General features: G+C 45.2%; 1 protein-coding gene across 3 annotated transcripts in view; it reads right to left on the reverse strand.

Annotated features, from left to right (window-relative positions):
* Nucleotides 1-12,045, reverse strand: part of tafa3b (TAFA chemokine like family member 3b) — a 123,758-nt gene that overhangs the window by 33,219 nt on the left and 78,494 nt on the right. For 2 of the 3 annotated variants that reach the window (XM_038819808.1, XM_038819806.1), the window contains exon 2: nucleotides 3,978-4,093. In XM_038819808.1, coding sequence (XP_038675736.1) covers nucleotides 3,978-4,093 — 116 coding nt within the window. Of the gene's footprint in view, nucleotides 1-3,977; nucleotides 4,094-9,141; nucleotides 9,229-12,045 lie in introns of all 3 variants that reach the window. The other variant, XM_038819807.1, reaches the window with a different exon arrangement.

A 12,045-nucleotide genomic window follows, 5' to 3' on the forward strand; every position in this document is an offset into this window, starting at 1 on the left:
ACTAGTGAGGAGAAACTGAGGAAGGGAAATAAATGCTGCATTATTACGGGTAAAATAAAAGTAGCATTTCACTGAAACCACCCACTTGTTTTCTTGAAGCAAATTTACTTCTGAATGGCTACTTCATTATTTCACGCACTTAGCTATATTGTAGCTGTAATGTTGCACACGCAAAGTTGTGCATCCACATCTTCTGCTGCCTTTTTTCATGATAAACAATTAAAAAACAATTTATTTCAATAAATGATCTGCAGACCACTACAGACACCTGTAATCGCAAGGTCACACTCGCAAGTCGCAGGAGAATTGGCCTGAGATTTATTTCAATCAGAAATATTCGTGAACAAGATTAGATGGTTTGTGGTAATGAATTCAATTAAGTTCCTTGCAGTCAGGGTCCTTGCAACGTGTCTTCCACAGTAAAACAATCTTGCTAATACCTCATAGTCCCACTGAAACACTGACTTAACTGTCAATTTAACTTAACATTACTGGAAAACTGACCAATGTGCTTAGACCTAGACTAGATAGGTACATGTTAAGAAATCTCACTGAGGGATTTCACTTCAAATTGCATTCATTATTAATGTCTAATATCTGCTTTCTGCAGAAGACATTTGATCCATTTGTGTAATCCAATTTGGTAATTGCCTCATCTGCGCTCACAGGTGAATGATCCCCATGGCACGTTTTTTAAAATAAATTTAGAGTACCCAATTATTTTTTCCCTCAATTAAGGGGCAATTTAGCGTGGCCAATCCACCTACTCTGCACATCTTTGGGCTGTGGGGGTGAGACCCACGCAGACACGGGAGAGAATGTGCAAACTCCAGACGGACAGTGACCCGGGGCCGGGGTTGAACCCGGGTCCTCAGTGCTGTGAGGCAGCAGTGCTAACCACTAGGCCACCGTGCTGCCCCCATAGCACTATTTTGAAGAAGGGCAGAGGATTTAACCCCCATGTCCCGGCCAATATTTATCCCTTAAACCACATCACTATAAACAAAATGAACATCTGGTCATTATTACGTGTCTGTTGTGGGAGCCGGGGCAACTTAGCTGCTGCATTTCCTCCATTACAACTGGAACCACACTTCAAAATGATTTGATTGGTTGTCAAATACTTTGGAATGCTCTGATACTACGAAAGGCGCTATATAAATTCAAGTCTTTCTTTTTTAAAGACAATTTGTTTCAGTGGTGTTGATGCAGAGGTAAGGTTTGGTTATAGGAGCTGGGAGAACGCCCCCCACTCTTCTTCAAAATAATACAATAGGATCTTTCATAACCACCAAGAGATGAAACGGGGCCTCAGTTTAATGCCTCATCTGAAAGAGAGCGGGTGGGGTCTTCTGGCTGTTCTCAGCAGCGAGATACTCTGGTCCCGCTGACGACTGACCCCTGCCAAGGGTTTCCCGACGGAGTGGGTGGAGCGGGGCCAGAAGGTCCTGCCGTCGGCCAACGACTGGCTGTCTCCCGCCACCAAGAAACACGCCGCAGGGAGGTAAGAGAATCTCGGCCAGTATCTGGGCAGCACGGTAGCATTGTGGATAGCATAATTGCTTCACAGCTCCAGGGTCCCAGGTTCGATTCCGGTTTGGGTCACTGTCTGTGCGGAGTCTGCACATCCTCCCCGTGTGTGCGTGGGTTTCCTCCGGGTGCTCTGGTTTCCTCCCACAGTCCAAAGATGTGCAGGTTAGGTGGATTGGTCATGATAAATTGCCCTTAGTGTCCAAAATTGCCCTTAGTGTTGGGTGGGGTTACTGGGTTATGGGGATAGGGTGGAGGTGTTGACCTTAGGTAGGGTGCTCTTTCCAGGAGCCAGTGCAGACTCGATGGGCCGAATGGCCTCCTTCTGCACTGTAAATTCTATGATCTCTGACAGCGCTGCACTCCCTCGGCCTTGTCAGCATAGAACCTGCGCTCCAGTCTCTGGAGTGGGATGTGAAACCCCATTTGGGTGGCCTCGAAACAAAAGTTCAACAGTTGACGCTGAGGGGAGGCTTAGGCCAGGACGGAGAGCCAAGGATTGCCAAAGAAAAAATATATTCTTCATTCAAAGAGCCCTATTTGTACAGATTACCAATCTCTCGGGGCTACTTCTGTAAACTCCCATCGAAAACATATCGCGTCCCCCGGTTTCACTCCTAGCGGTACAATGACATTTGCCACTGCCCCCCCCCCCCCCCAAAAAGCCCGTGACATTCCAGTGCATTAATTTAGTCTCTTAAACTAAATCATGCTACATCACAGATCCCCTAAACTGCACAGGTATATTTACGCTCACAGCTCCAACATGAACATTGATTTATCATAGCAAGTAGAATGTTGCATGGGATCCGTATTATATGAACCGACAACCTTCAAACCTAACCCCGGCCAGATACTTACACAGGATTACATAGAGTATATATATGATAGCAGGCTACTGAGCCCGACTGAGGAGATGGTGGTGTAGTGGTAACATCAGTGGTGGTGGTGTAATGGTAATATCGCTGGATTATTAATCCAGAGGCCCAGCATAATGGTCTGGAGGGTTTGGGCTCAAATTCCAACGCTGATGGAATTTAAACTCAATTAATAAAAAATTGAATAAAAAGCTAGTCCCAGCAATGGCGACAGCTATCATCACCCATCTGGTTCACTAATGCTCTTCAGGGAAGGAAATCTGCCATCTTTACCTGGTCTGGTCTCCGTGTGGATCCAGACCCACAGCAATAAGGGCAATTAGAGATGGGCAACAAATCCTGGCCTTGCCAGCGATGCCCACATTCCATGAAAGAGGAAAGGGGGAAAAAACAGTTCATTTTGTGCCCACTTTAGCTCAATTTAGCTCAGTTGGCTGGACAGCTGGTTTGTGACCCAGAGCAAGGCCAACTGCACAGGTTCAATTCCCGTACCAGCTGAGGTTATTCATGAAGGCCCGGCTTTCTCAACCTTGCTCCTCGCCTGAGGTGTGGTGATCCTCAGGTTCAATCACCACCAGGCAGCCTGCCCCCTCAAAGGGGAAAGCAGATTATGGCCGTCTGGGACTATGGTGACTTTACTTACTGATATCGTAACCTCAATGCCATTTTCCTGCACTATCGCCATATCCTGAACCTGTTCAATATCTAGAAATCTATCAATATCTGCTTCAAACATGTTCAATGACTGAGCCTCCATGGCCCTCTGAGGTAGAGAAGTCCAAAGATTCACCACCCTCTGAGCGAAATAATTCATCCCCATCTCAGTCCGAAATGGCCTATTCTGAGACTATTTCTGCTGATTCTAGGCTCGTCCTCCACTCATCCAGCCAGGGCAAATACCCTTCCTGCATCTACCCTGTCGAGCCCTATAACAATTGTGTATGCTTCAATGAGATCAGATCTCATTCTTCAAAACTCTCAAAGTCATCAATTATGTTGCCTCTCAGCCTTCTTTTCTCTCACTCCTCCTCTAAACTTTTCCCCTTACACCTTAAACCTATGCTCCCTAGTAATTGACTCTTCTGCCCTGGGAAAAAACTTCTGACTGTCCGCTCTGTCCTTGTCCCTCATAATTTTGTAGACATCTATCAGGTCACCCTTCAACCTCCATCGTTTCAGTGAGAACAAACCGCATTTATCCAACTTCTCTGCATAGCCAATGCCTTCCATATCAGGCAACATCCCGCTAAACATCTTCTGTATCCTTTCCTAAGCCTCTACATCCTTCTGGTAGTGTGGCAAACAGAATTGAACACTGTATTCCAAGTGTGGCCTAATTAAGGGTTCTATACAGCTGCAGCATGAGACCTCATAATGCAATCCTTTAAGCTCATTATGGTGAATCTGTTTAAATCAACTCCAGGACCAGAATCCAGAACTGTGTCCAGAACTGAATGTTGTGTTCTAGGTGGGGTCTGTAGAACTGAAGTCTTCCAAAATGTGGTTAATTCATGCCGAGAATAACAGAGGGTACATAGTTAAAAATACACATGAGATATCTGTACATACCTGAGTGGCTTCGATGATGGGTTGAAGCCAGGCTCACTCTTCCCCATATTGTTATCAGGCATACGCTGAGCAGTATTATCCACTTGCCCACGTTTTGTAAGTAGTTCCCACTCATCCTACAAGGAATTCATAAAATAGAGATGAAATTATATCAATTAATTCCCCTTCCTCTCCCAAAGGTGCTAACACTTACCGGGGTATGTTTCCAAGGCACCAGAGACATTCCAGTACCTCATCCAAGTGGAAACCAGAAGTGAATTCTGGGCTACAGTAGGAGGTACAATTATTTGGGGATTATGGGTGTCACCGCTTGCTGCGGTAACTTGCCCCTTGAGAAGGTGGTGGTGAGCCATTCTCTTGAACTGCAGCAGTCAGAGTGATGTTAGGGAGGGAGTTCCAGGATGTTGGATGAGCAACAATGAAGGAACGGCCAATGTATGTCCAAGTCAGTTAACGTGTGACTTGGGGGAAGAGTGCCGGGGAGGTGAAGGTCACAGGTTTGGGAGGTGCATTGGTGAGTTTCTGCGGTGGAATTGCGGAAGTAATCCAATACCTGCACGCAATGCCCATTTAACTAATGGATTTTGAGGTTGTGATTGGGAGCAGGATCCAAAGATGGCATCTCACTACTTAACTCAGAAGTGCTGAGGTTGATTCCAGCACCAACCTCCTTCCATCAGTATCCTCTGTTAGCAAAGCTAAAGCAGGCATAAACCAGGGATTCAAACGTTCTGTCTACATGGCTCAAACTTCAGCAGTTAGGAAAACCAGGACTTTATATAAACTTTTATTAACTTAGCATTGATGCCAAACTCTGAAGACTCCTTGTAGAATAGTCACACCATTCCAACTCCTTCAACGCAGAGGTCATCATCCTTGTCTCTTTCCTTTTTCATTGTGTCAACAACCAATGTTCAATAACTCTGAGATTTCTAAATTTCCCCATTGGTTTTCAACCAATTCACAGAAGCGAAATTAAGTTATGAAGGTAGATGCACAATTTCCAAGCGATGTAATGAAACCTGATGTGATAGGGTTTGGAGTGACACTTTAAGCTTGCTTTATTAATGATGCATTCCAAGTGTTAGAGCAAGAACTGATTGGACATGTTAGGGATGGGTTAAGAGACATTCCAATTAGATGTCTCATTGATGTTAAGTATCCAATAATTGACATTGATATGTAAAGGGGTTGCAGGTGGCACTTGTTCGTGTGGTGTATCGAGTTTTGTATCGAGTATGTTCAAGGAAAATAAACATGCCTTGGGAAAGGAGCAGAACTCTTAACTCTTTACTCAACAGCAGCCAGAAGCTAATAGGACAGGAGCAGAAAATAAGGTCTTAGCCAGAACTTGTCGTATTTTCTACTTTCATGTTCCATGTGCCTCAGTTAGAACAAGGTGAACAATTCCGATATCCATATTATATGAAGGATTTAAAGGCACCAAACTGATGCAATAAGATTTACACAGCTGATATCAGGGTAGAAAGACTGCAACTATCAGGAAAGACTGAAGCCACTGAGGCGCTTTCCTCTAGAAATGGGAGCCCTTAGGAAAATCTTGATTTGAGGTATTTAAAATTATGAAGGGGATTGCTAGGATAGATGCAGAGGAAATGGCCAGAATTGTCCAGCTCCGCCCGCCAGTGGGATCTTACAATCCTGCCGAATTTAATGGACTTTTGGCTGTCTCGCAGCATCCCTCGCAGTGGAACCCACCATGGCAGGACCCGAATATCCCGGCCAATGTATCTACTAAGTGGAGAGTCAAAGATTAGGCGCTATAAATATAAGACATACACTGATAAATCCTGTAAAGGATTCAGGAGAAGAGGTTTTACCCAGACTGTGCTGAGAATGTACTACCTCATGGAATGGTTGAGGTGAGCAACATGGGTATAAAGGGAATCTAGATAAGTATATGAAGGAGAAAGGAATAGAAGGATATCCTGGTGAGGTTAAATCCAACAATGCATGTCTCATACAACATGTCAAGCCCAATAACATCCATAGGACATGTCATGTAATAACAATTTGTGTAACATTCAACAGTATATGCCACATTCAACAGTCTGTGCCATAGCTAATAATGCATGCCATACCTAACAATGCGTGCCACAACACAACAATGCATGTTGCACCAAATGATGCTTGTCAAGCCCAACAATTGATGTCACATCTAAACATGGATGCCACACCCAACCATCCCTATCATGCCAACAGTGTCCCTCATGTCAACAAAGTAAGCCACACTCAACATTTGTCACAAACAACAGTGCACATTATGACCAACAATGCATGTTTTTTTTTAATGAATTTAGAGTACCCAATTCACTTTTTCCAATTAAGGGCCATTTTAGCGAGGCCAATCCACCTAGCCTGCACATCTTTTGGGTTGTGGGGGCGAGACCCACGTAAACACGGGGAGAATATGCAAACTCCACACGGACACAGTGTGACACAGAGCCGAGCTCGAACCTGGGACCTCGGCGCCATGAGGCAGCAATGCTAACCACTGCACCACCGTGCTGCCCTTGCATGTTAGGGCCAACAATGTGATGCCAACAATGCACATCCCGCCCAATAATCCCGCACAATAGTGCCACCTCCAGCACTAATGTGTGTCACGCCAAGTGTGCACATCACAACCCAAAAAGCCATGACACACACGACATGGCATTTGATCCCAACATTGTGTGTTGCACATGAGAAGCCAGACAGGAAAAAACTTGCTGGCCCATTAAGCCGATTCAACTCAACATCATGATACCCAGCTTACCCTTTCACATGTAGTCATGTGATGTCCCTGGAGAGACACAGAATTGTTTTAAAAACCCAAGGCCAGTTCCTTTCATAACCATTAGCATAAATGCTTCACAGCTCCAGGGTCCCAGGTTCGATTCCCGGCTGGATCACTGTCTGTGTGGAGTCTGCACGTCCTCCCCGTGTGTGCGTGGGTTTCCTCCGGGTGCTCCGGTTTCCTCCCACAGTCCAAAGATGTGCGGGTTAGGTGGATTGGCCATGCTAAATTGCCCGTAGTGTCCTAATAGTAAGGTTAAGGGGGGGAGTTGTTGGGTTACGGGTATAGGGTGGATACGTGGGTTTGAGTAGGGTGATCATTGCTCGGCACAACATCGAGGGCTGAAGGGCCTGTTCTGTGCTGTACTGTTCTATATTCTATATTCATTCAGGTGATTAAACCGAGTTCCAGAAAATCACAGTGACCGGGGAGTACAAATCTCAGGAATCGACCCACCTTTGTACTCAGCGATATTGGTCACAATAGGAGTTAACCCAGCTCCTTTATCATTGGTTAATCCTCACTCGCCACAGGAAACGGTAACCTATTCCAAATCTTAACAACCGTCTGCCTCAAGAAAAACTTCCTGATATATAACCTAGTCCTAGGCTTCTCTACCTTATACAGATGACCATTCACCTTCCTTAACCTAGATAACTTCAGTAGTCTAACTGTGCAGGTGCAGAAGAAGCCATTCAGCATATGAAATACTTCAATTAAATCTCCCTGAAGACACTGGGTGTGATTTTCCACCCCTCTTCCCAAGCGGAGTGTTTTGCGATGGCGAAGGCGGCTGGGCAATGGGATCTTCCAGTCCCGCCTCTGTCTATGGGGTTTCCCGTTGTTCCACCGTTTGCCGCCGGGTGGGGCCCGCAGAAGGCATAAGTTGCTGAACCTACTCTGAGAACCAGAGGGGGCATTAACAGCAATCTCTGCTGCGCCAACGTAATGTCACATCCAACAACCCACGTCACTGCCACAAGCATATTCTACCTGACAATTCTGGCAAACATCAATGGCTGGCAGAAGCAAAAATGCATGCCACAGTTAAGCATACATGTGACAGACAACAATGTATAAAGGTAAGTGCACATTGCACCCAACAATGCGTATTATAACCAGCAATACTTGCCACATCCAACAAGAAGAAGTCTTACAACACCAGGTTAAAGTCCAACAGGTTTATTTGGAATCACTAGCTTTCGGAGTGCAGATGAGTCACCTGATGAAGGAGCTACGCTCTAAAAGCTATTGATTCCAAAAAAAACCTGTTGGACTTTAACCTGGTGTTGTCAGACTTCTTACTGTGCCCACCCCTGTCCAACGCCGACATCTCCACATCATGACATCCAACAATGCATGTCGTTGCCTGGTAAGAATTCAGAATTCCTCCTGCCTCACTAAACTCTTTGAGTTCCAGGTGGAATCCCTGCAACAGTCCTGACGCAAGGCGTCCTCTTAGAACACGGCCGGTCCCTTTAATCCTGCCGAAAGCTTAAGGAAGCGCCTGAGAGTTTACTCATTTCACTGATCTTTGTTTTGTCAGGAGCAATGATGAATGGTAAAAGCAAATTCCTGCGGATGCTGGAATCTGAAACAAAAACAGAAAATGCTGGACAATCGCAGCAGGTCTGACCGCATCTGTGGAGAGAGAAGGCAGCTAACGTTTCGAGTCTGGATGACTCTGTCAAAGCTGGAGAGAGCTGGAAATAGGGTCAGATTTATACTGTTGTTGGGGGAGGGGGGTGGAGAGTGAAGCGGTGGGCCTGGATAGAGGGCCAGCGATAGGTGGAATTGTCAATGGTATTGTGGACAGAAGACAAGAAGAATGTAAACGGGGATGATTAAGGCTAAGAAGGCTGCTGATAGTGGCACATAAAGAGATTAGAATGTGTGAATGACAGAACAAAGGTGAGCAGTGTGTCAAAAGGCAACTAGGAACAGGGAACAGATGTCCCAAGTGGGGTGGATGGAGGGGAGGGGGGCAATAGTGAGGGGAAAAAAATCAATGGAAGAAATTAAAATAAATTGATAGAAATAAAAATGAGGTGAAGGTGGAGGTGAGAGTTTACAGTGTGAAATTGTTGAACTCAATGTTAAGCCCGGAAGACTGTAATGTGCCTAATCGGAAGATGAGGTGCTATTCCTCCAGTTGTTGCGAGTGTCCAGTATTTTCCGTTTTTGCAATAATGAATAGTATTCGTGAGAAGGGGGCAAACAAAGTTGTTGGGAGACACTGCAGTTTATGCTCCGGCTTTTAAATCATTTATATTGACTTCATGCATTATAAAAAAGACGCGGCCACTTCAACACGAGATTAACTAAATGTGCAGTAGACTGGATGGAATTGAGCGAGCACTGTACCTCTTTAGCGCTGCAGTCTTATGCAATGTGCATTAGCCAGTCTAAACTCAATACTCTCTTGAAGTGGAGCCAAACACATGGATGCATCTGGAAAGAAGCAAATCAATTAGGGAAGATCTGCAGGGAACCCATGCACTGTGATACGCATTAAACCAACAAACTCTGCTGCGTAAAAGCAATGGGGGAGTTTTCTGCGCTGCAGCCCAAATTGAATAGAGAGTACGGTAATCTCACAGTTATGGTGCAGGACTCAGAACCAAGGAGTCACGGGTTCAAATCCCACCAGGACAAGCTGTTAAATTGAATTCAATAAAGTGCTTTAAGAATATACAATGTTCATCGTAATCTCAAAGCTCTTTACACTCGATGGCGTGCTTCTTTAGAAGTTTAATCACTGCTATAATAAGAACATGCGTAGGCCATTTGGTCCTTCAAACATTCTCCGTCATTCAATAAGAACATGGCTCATTTTCAACCTAAACCTTAGCACCTTGCACTATCCCCACAGCCCTTTATCCCCTCAGAGTCCAAAAGCCGATCAATCTCAGTCTTGAATGAGTTCAACAGTTGAGCATCCCAGCTCCCTGGGATAGAGCATTTCAAAGATTCAGAACCCTCTGAAATAAGAAATCTTTCTGCATCTCAGTGTTAAGTGGCTGACCCCCTTATCCTGAGAGTATGACCCCTGGTTCTAGACTGTCCAGTCAAGGAGAAACAACCACTCAGTGACTCCTCTGTCAATCATTCTAAGAACGTTATATATTTCAATGGGATCCTGTCTATATTTCTAAACTCTGGAGCATATAGGCCCATTCTACTCAATCTCCCTTCATAGGACAACCCTCTTAACGCAGGAATGAATCGAGTGAACCTTTGTTGTATTGCTTTTAAGGGAGGGGGTGGAGGCCACCCAGCTGGGCTCGACAGAACTGAAGATAAAAGCCGACCCAAGCAGGGGTCGTCCCAACGGGGACTGTGATTGGTTACCCGCCGTGGGCGGCTTATTGTCAATAGCAAAATAAATCTTTTGCTTCCTACCACTGGCTTCCTTAGTCACTGAACTAACACAGCATTTGCTTTCCTGGTTTCTTGTCTAGACGTCTGGCAGATTCTTTGTGTCTTCCTCAAAATTCACTTTCCTACCTCGCTTCGTATCGTCAGTAAACCTGGATATGTTGCACTCTAAGTCTTTCATATATATGAATATAGATTGGAAGTAGCTGATGCTCCAGCACTGGTCCATGTAGCACCTCACTAGTAACAACATGCCAACTGGAAAATGACAGATTTATTCCTACTCTCTGTTTTAGGTCCACTAACCAATGCTCAGTCCAAGCGATTATACATATTACCCCAGTATTCCATGTGAGTGTAGTGAATGCAACGGTCAATTTGTGGGCAGCAAGCTCCTACAAACAGCAATGAGATATTAGCCAGAAAAATAAGTTTCAGTGTTGATGAACTGATATGTGCTGGAGCAGGGTGCTGGAGAGATCTGCTCTTGTTTGAAATAGAGCAAGTGATCTTTTACACCCACCATGAAAAACAACTAATTTTCCCTGCCCCCCCCGCCTCTCAGTTAATATATCACAAGGCAGACTGATAGGTGAGGAAGTTCATTCCTTCTATATTAACTCATCCATCCAGAATCAATGCACAGTCCCAACAACAACTTGCACTTATGTAGCATCTGAAAGATAGTCAGAGGGGATGGTTTAGCACATGGCTAAATCGCTGGCTTTGAAAGCAGACCAAGGCAGGCCAGCAGCACGGTTCAATTCCCATAACAGCCTTCCCGAACAGGGGCCGGAATGTGGCGACTAGGGGCTTTTCATAGTAACTTCATTGAAGCTTACTTGTGACAATAAGTGATTTTCATTTCAATTTCATTTCATTTCATTTCATCCCAAGTCACTCCACAGGAGCATTACTAATCAGAACTTGGCACTGAGATCCATAAGCAGATATTAGAACAGGTGACCAAAAGCTTGTTCATAGTGTTAGGATTTAAGAAGCATCTTCAAGTTGGAGTGGGGTGGGGAGGTTTTGGAAGGAAATTCCAGAGTTTAGTGTCCAGTCAGCTGAAAGCATGGGAGCGATTAAAATCAGGGATTAACAAGTGTCCGAAATTGCAGGATTGCGGAGATTTCAGAGGATTGTGTGACTAGAGGAGATTACAGAGAAAGGGAGTGGTGAGGCGGTAAGGGATTTGATAACAGGGACGAGAATTTCAAAACCATAGCATTGCTGGATCTAGATCCATCCAAATAATATCAGGCCACAGTGGTTGTGTTGAGGTAGTGAAGGATGACATAATAGATTGTGCTTTGCCCAAACAAGTAGCAGAATTGTAGAATGGTTACAATAGACGAGGAGGCCTTACGGCCCGTCATGTCCATGCTGGCCCATCTATCTGCACTCGCCTGCCATTCCCTCCAGCCCTGCAATTTTCCTCCCTGCAGATAATTACCCAATTCTCTTTTGAAAGCTGCAATTGAAATCTGCTCCCATCACATTCTCTGGCCCTAACCACTCACTGCGTTACAAAGCTTTTCCTAAGGTTGCTTTTGGTTGTTTTGCCAATCACTTTAAATCTATGTCCTCTGATTCTGGACCCTTCCATCAATTGAAACAGCTTCGGAGATGAAAGGGTTAACATCTGAAGCATACGTGATGCATGATGTAAGACTGAGGTCAGATCACGTGACTGAGAAGTAGGGGGCGGCACAGTGGCGCAGTGGTTAGCACTGCTGCCTCACGGCGCCGAGGACCTGGGGTGGCTCCCGGCCCCGGGTCGCTGTCCGTGCGGAGTTTGCACATTCTCCCCTGTGTCTGGGTGGGTGTCAGCCCCCACAACCTAAAGATCATAGATCATAGAATTTCATAGATCATAGAATTTACAGT

The sequence above is a fragment of the Scyliorhinus canicula genome, chromosome 15 (genome assembly GCF_902713615.1).
Source record: "Scyliorhinus canicula chromosome 15, sScyCan1.1, whole genome shotgun sequence".
Classification (NCBI taxonomy): domain Eukaryota; kingdom Metazoa; phylum Chordata; class Chondrichthyes; order Carcharhiniformes; family Scyliorhinidae; genus Scyliorhinus; species Scyliorhinus canicula.